Source organism: Festucalex cinctus, chromosome 1 (genome assembly GCF_051991245.1).
Source record: "Festucalex cinctus isolate MCC-2025b chromosome 1, RoL_Fcin_1.0, whole genome shotgun sequence".
In the NCBI taxonomy this organism is placed as follows: domain Eukaryota; kingdom Metazoa; phylum Chordata; class Actinopteri; order Syngnathiformes; family Syngnathidae; genus Festucalex; species Festucalex cinctus.
The window spans coordinates 5,897,596-5,903,595 of record NC_135411.1 but is presented as its reverse complement, the minus strand read 5'-3'; the positions used below and the strand labels follow the sequence as shown (position 1 = coordinate 5,903,595).

The window sequence follows — 6,000 nt, the reverse complement described above, 5'->3', positions numbered from 1 at the left end:
ATGCAACATTCTCGAGCCACTACACTCTCATAGACCGACTGGCTGTATTGCTGAACGTTTATTAGTGTGTAGATGCAAACGGTGAGTTAAATCACCCATAATGTCCGTCCAAAGTTTGTTGTATAGCATATAGTAGAGCATACATGTATGCCCGTGCGTGATGTCACATCAGCCAGTGTTAGTTAGTGGTTTGGGCTAGCATGCTTCAAATGAATATGGATTGTTTAATTTGTGTTTGGTTGTTTAATTTCTGAATGCGGCATGAATTGCTGGAATACATTGAAGTTGGAATGATGTGAATCGGATGAATAATGTGGAAGTCAATGGAAAATGTAGAATGTGGGAAATAATCGGGTACGAAATCGGGAATTGTGGGTAAGGTGTGAATTTTGAACCTGAAAAGCTGGAATAGCTCATGGCACCAATTGCTGGAATATATTGAAGCTGGAATGATGTGAATCGGGTGAAAAATGTGGAAGTAAATGTGAAATGTAGAATCTCCCATTAAGAATCATGGGGGAAAAATCGGGTATGAAATCGGGAATTGTGGGTAAGGCGTGAATCGTAGGAATAATAAAAATACAAGCATGCGTCGCGTGAATTTTTGGAATAGTTTGAAACTGGAATGGAGTGATTCGGGTGAAAAATGTGGAAGTAGATGCGGGACAAAAAAAGTGGGAGGAATAAGTTTACGTAAAAATAATAATAAAGGTTGAATGACATATGTGTGAAGGCCTCCAGCCTTCACACAACTAGAGGCAATATTTTCCTGTTGAGGAGTTTCAAAACTTGAAACTTTCGTATGAAGGGACGTTCGTAAGTAGAGGTACCACTGTATCGTCAAAAATATCGTCACCGCAAATTTCTTTGAAATATCGTGATATAAATTTAAAGCCATATCACCCACCCCCACTGGACATGCAGCTGAAACGGGTAGCCTTCAAGACAATGTTTGATTTTAAGGTTACATAGCATATCCTACTAATTAAGAGCTTCTGCTTTTACACCAACAAGTCCAGTTTCTTTGAGTTCTGGGTAAAGGGACTTCTTGGTTTAAAAGTTCAGCAGGGAATTTAGAATTGTGTTTCCGCAGCGTCTGTAACGCGCGGAGGCTGATTTGCCATGGACAGTGTAGCGGGCCAGCAAAACAAAAAGGCAGAGCAACTTCAGTCCACAAAGTCAACATTTATTCTAAACAACACAAAGAGAGAGCGGGCTCGACGCCACCGCGCATTATAATTTCCATTCAGGGCAATACAAAAAAAAACAAAAAACTATTGCTCGCCAAAAGGGAAAAAAACCTAGTTCTACACAAAAACAAAGAAGCACCACGTGGCGCGGTGCCACACTGCCTGGTGAGAAAAAGGCTGACCACAGCCGTAAACAGCTTAAGAAGCAACTGACCATACCAAATAGCATCTCTACATAGAACACAATTATGGATGGTACGCACAAAAGGCAAACACCGTATACATCAAAAATCGACATATAATCAATTGTAAAAATGAAAATGTACAGTGGATTTTTTTTTTTTAGCCAGGTCGGGGTCAGACCCGGGCGGGAGACCCCGGGGAACAGTGTCCGCCTCACAATCAGAGTCAATGTCCGTTGAACCAAAGGGAAATGGCTCAAGTTCAGCATCAGCATCTCCTAATGGGGCCTGAGGGGCGGAAAAGTCCGTGTCCGAGATCCCAGAGGTCCCCCTCTCAGCAGGAGAGGAAACCAATTGTCTCTTGGCAGTGAGAGAATCCCAAGTATGGAACGGCTGCATATTCACAATATGATAAACACCAGCATCAGCACCAGAGTCCACCCAAGCGAGTCTGTAGTTCACATCACTGAGTCGTTCGGACACACACAGTGGTCCCTCAAATAGGGGAGCAAGTTGAGCTGTAAAATTAGAGTGAGCATCTGACCTGGGCTGTGTTTTCACTCGAACAAGGTCACCGACACGGAAGGAGTCATGTCGACGTCTCAAGTCATAATAGCGGTTATCTTTGATAAATGTTCAACTTGGCAAACTGCGCAAGAAGAGAGAATTTGAGAGGAGGGCAAATACTTTTTCACAACACTGTACACGGCAAGAGATATCCGACATGATTTGAGGTTATTGTCGCAGCCGCTGACACTTGGAACTGGAGCAAAACTCAGGGCAAATGCAATTGATTAATCTGAATGTGTTTCCATGTTTCGACGAGTGGAGGCACATACAACATATTAAGAACATTTTGGGGTTGACTTCCCCTTTAAATTTTGTTGCTGTTAAATTTTGGGTTCTGGGGGGCTCCACGCAAGATATCACCTCGTTGGGTCTCAATGTGCATGAGAAAGGTTCGAGATCAGCGAAGGACTACAACGGGAGGAGTTGATTCATGATGTCCCTCAATATAATGCAAATTCATTTTGATTTTGTATTTCATGTTTCTTTGCATTTTTTTCTGATATTCCTCTTTATCATTTTCAAAATCAGCGTCCATCACCTTTTTCTTCCCTCTCTATTTTATTCCAAATCATTGACACTTTTACATCATAGCACAGCCGCACTCCCTTTATTTTTATTTTTAAGCTTCAAAGATCGCTGCTATTGTCACCAGCACACTCGTGTTTCTCAGCAAGATTTTTACAAGAGAATCTTTGAGCACAAATACTGCAACTGAACGGTTCCTTCCCAGCGTGTCTTCTTGTGTGGATTGTTAAATTCCCCTTGTGAGAGAAACTTTTGCCACAGTCTGGGCAGACGAAAGATTTTTCTCCAGTGTGTGTTCTTGTGTGTGTTTTTAAATTTCTCTTATCAGAGAATCTTTTGCCACAGTCTGGGCAGGCGAAAGGTTTTTCTCCAGTGTGTGTTCTTGTGTGTGTTTTTAAATTTCTCTTATCAGAGAAACTTTTGCCACAGTCTGGGCAGGTAAAAGGTTTTTCTCCAGTGTGTGTTCTTGTGTGGCTTGTTAAATGTGACTTGTGAGAGAAACTTTTGCCACAGTCTGGGCAGGTAAAAGGTTTTTCTCCACTGTGTGTTCTTGTGTGGCTTGTTAAATGTGACTTGTGAGAGAAACTTTTGCCACAGTCTGAGCAGGAAAAAGGTTTTTCTCCAGTGTGTCTTCTTGTATGGATTATTAAATTAACTTTAGAAGAAAAGCTTCGTCCACAGTCTGAGCAGGAAAAAGGTTTTTCTCCAGTGTGTGTTCTTGTGTGATTTTCTAAACTTCTCTTATCAGAGAAACTTTGGCCGCAGTCTGGGCAGGCAAAAGGTTTCTCTCCAGTATGTGTTCGTGTGTGTATTTTTAAACTTCCCTTAACAGAGAAGCTTTTGCCACAGTCTGAGCAGGAAAAAGGTTTTTCTCCAGTATGTGATCTTTTGTGTATTTTTAAACTTCCCTTATCAGAGAAGCTTATGCCGCAGTCGGGGCAGGCAAAAGGTTTCTCTCCAGTGTGTGTTCTTTTGTGTATTTTTAAACTTCCCTTATCAGAAAAGCTTTTGCCACAGTCTGGGCAGGCATAAGGTTTCTCTCCACTGTGTGTTCTTGTGTGGCTTGTTAAATGTGACTGCTGAGAGAAACTTTTGCCGCAGTCTAGGCAGGCAAAAGGTTTTTCTCCACTGTGTGTTCTTGTGTGGCTTGTTAAATGTGACTGCTGAGAGAAACTTTTGCCGCAGTCTGGGCAGGCAAAAGGTTTTTCTCCACTGTGTGTTCTTGTGTGGCTTGTTAAATGTGACTGCCGAGAGAAACTTTTGCCACAGTCTGGGCAGGCAAAAGGTTTTTCTCCAGTGTGTGTTCTTGCGTGTTTTTTTAAATTTCCCTTGTTGGAGAAGCTTTTGCCACAGTCTGGGCAGGCAAAAGGTTTTTCTCCAGTGTGTGTTCTTGTGTGCATTTTTAAACGTCGCTTCTCAGAGAAGCTTTTGCCACAATCTGGGCAGGCAAAAGGTTTTTCTCCAGTGTGTTTTCTCAAGTGAACTTTCAAATACCCTTTTGAACTAAATGTTTTCCCACACTGAGAACATTTGCAGCGGTTGTTGTCAGTATGGTTACGTTTAGCGTATTCATCATCGTCGTCGTCAGTGTCAGCAGACTGTGACCTTGTGTCTTCACTTTGTGCTTGTGGTGGTCCCCACTGGTCTGCATCACCTTCTGCCTTCCTGTATTGAGTTGAGCTGCTGCTTTGGGGCTCCGCCCCTCTGTCCTCTTCATGCTCACCGTTATCGTCACTCTTTAAAGCAACAAAGGTCAGTGGTGACTTGGTGACATCATCCTCAACCTCCTCTTCTTTGACAAGAAGGGGCTCTTCCTCCTCTTTAATGTAAGCATGCTCTTCCTCCTCCTTTTTAACATGAGGAGACTTCTGTTCCTGCTTCTCAGGACCAAGATATTTTTCACCAACATCTGCAAGACACAAGAAGACAAATACACATTTGGTTTAGTTCAGTCAAATCTAAAGCGCGACTTGACGTGTATTGTTTCTACAGTGGCACCTTGACTTGGGCACAGCTGCTGAGGAATGTGTAGCAATTGTGCACTCTGTTTGTTAGCAGCTAGCAAGCTAAGATAGCTTGAGCAAGACGAGTATATGCCGACACAAACGATTTAATGAATGACAATTTACACCACGGAAGTAGTGATCGACGTACTGTTTCAGCCAAAAACAAAATACCTTAAAGCCCCAGTGTGTAGCTCACGACCGCCATCTATCGGTCAAACAAGATAATGCAATGATTTTAAGCACACGAACTACGGCGTCCCAGAGAGACCCTACTTCAACAGCCTACCACCAATTTCACCGGAACAGAACGCAAACAACTTCTGGTATTCCCTCGAGTGATGACGTAAGTGAATTGCATTTGTTAGACATACTGTACAGATCCCTAATAATTGTGATTTAGTCATTTAATTTCAGAATTAATATTTTTGTCGGCATTGTTTGGAAATACTGTACGTCAGCTAATGATAATGGCTATCTATGTTCATATTTGTTAGTGCAACTAAACCATGCAACAGAGAACACACAGTTATGTTATGTTTTATAGACATGTGGACCATCTCAAAGGGGGCGAGAGAGACGACGAGGAAGAGAACGCGGAAGTGAACGCGGTGTCTCGTAACGTACAATTATGTCAGCATGGAAAAATAATTCCATTCGAGCATGCATGTGAATGGCTCAAAACATACCTTTGCTTGGAATATGTATTTAGATTACATCGTTTGCTGATATGTTTAGTATATCGTGCAAAAATAATGGTGTTAACTGAACGACACATCTGCAACTCAGACTCGTAATTCCCCCCGTGTCTTGTTGCTACTAACCACTCAGAAAAGTGCTGCTTACAAAAACATTTGAAACCCTTTACTCAGATATCGATTTGTCACCATGTTGAACAATTTTACCTAATAAATATCACTAAGCAACTTAATTAGTTTTGATTGAAGATACAACAGCTTCCTTGTACTTCGATGTGCAGGAATTTACATGGCTTTCACAAATAGTCTTGCTCATGTAATAATGTACTTCATTGGCTCAGTGACTTTCAGTTCATTGTTTGGTACCTCATCTGACATACAATTGTTACCTTCTTGCAGAGACTCGTACAGGAAATGACCATGGAGGAACATGAAGATATCCAAGTCCAGCTGATAGACTGACACCAAGAAATACTTTTTGACACATCAGCACCACCATGATTTCCTGTACCTGGATCCCACATCAGCACCACCATGATTTCCTGTACCTGGATCCCACATCAGCACCACCATGATTTCCTGTACCTGGATCCCAGACTGCAGCACCTTGGTGGACTTGTAGCAAATAAGTGACACTTTCCCAGATCCTTGAGGACAATACAAAGGTTTTTTACCTGGCATATAATTAGTCCATGTCTGACACTTGTTGTAGTTTGTATAACTTGTATATTGTTGTTGTGTGTTAATTTGTACATTTTGAATAACTAAAAAAATACTATTTCCTTTGGCGTCAACATGCAGTGTTCATTCGACACCTAACCTAACACTATTT

The 6,000-nt window shown here is 41.8% G+C and overlaps 1 protein-coding gene across 1 annotated transcript; it reads right to left on the bottom strand.

The window, feature by feature from the left end:
• Positions 1-1,186: 1,186 nt before the first annotated feature.
• On the bottom strand, positions 1,187-3,954 carry LOC144013679 (uncharacterized). Its single transcript, XM_077512811.1, has one exon. The coding sequence runs from the start codon at positions 3,865-3,867 to the stop codon at positions 2,569-2,571; it is 1,299 nt and encodes a 432-aa protein (XP_077368937.1). The 5' UTR covers positions 3,868-3,954; the 3' UTR covers positions 1,187-2,568.
• Positions 3,955-6,000: the final 2,046 nt, after the last annotated feature.

Bases quoted from the DNA above. Each gene is read 5' to 3' on its own strand.
- LOC144013679 (XM_077512811.1), bottom strand. From the start codon at position 3,867: ATGCACACAAGAACACACACTGGAGAAAAACCTTTTGCCTGCCCAGAC.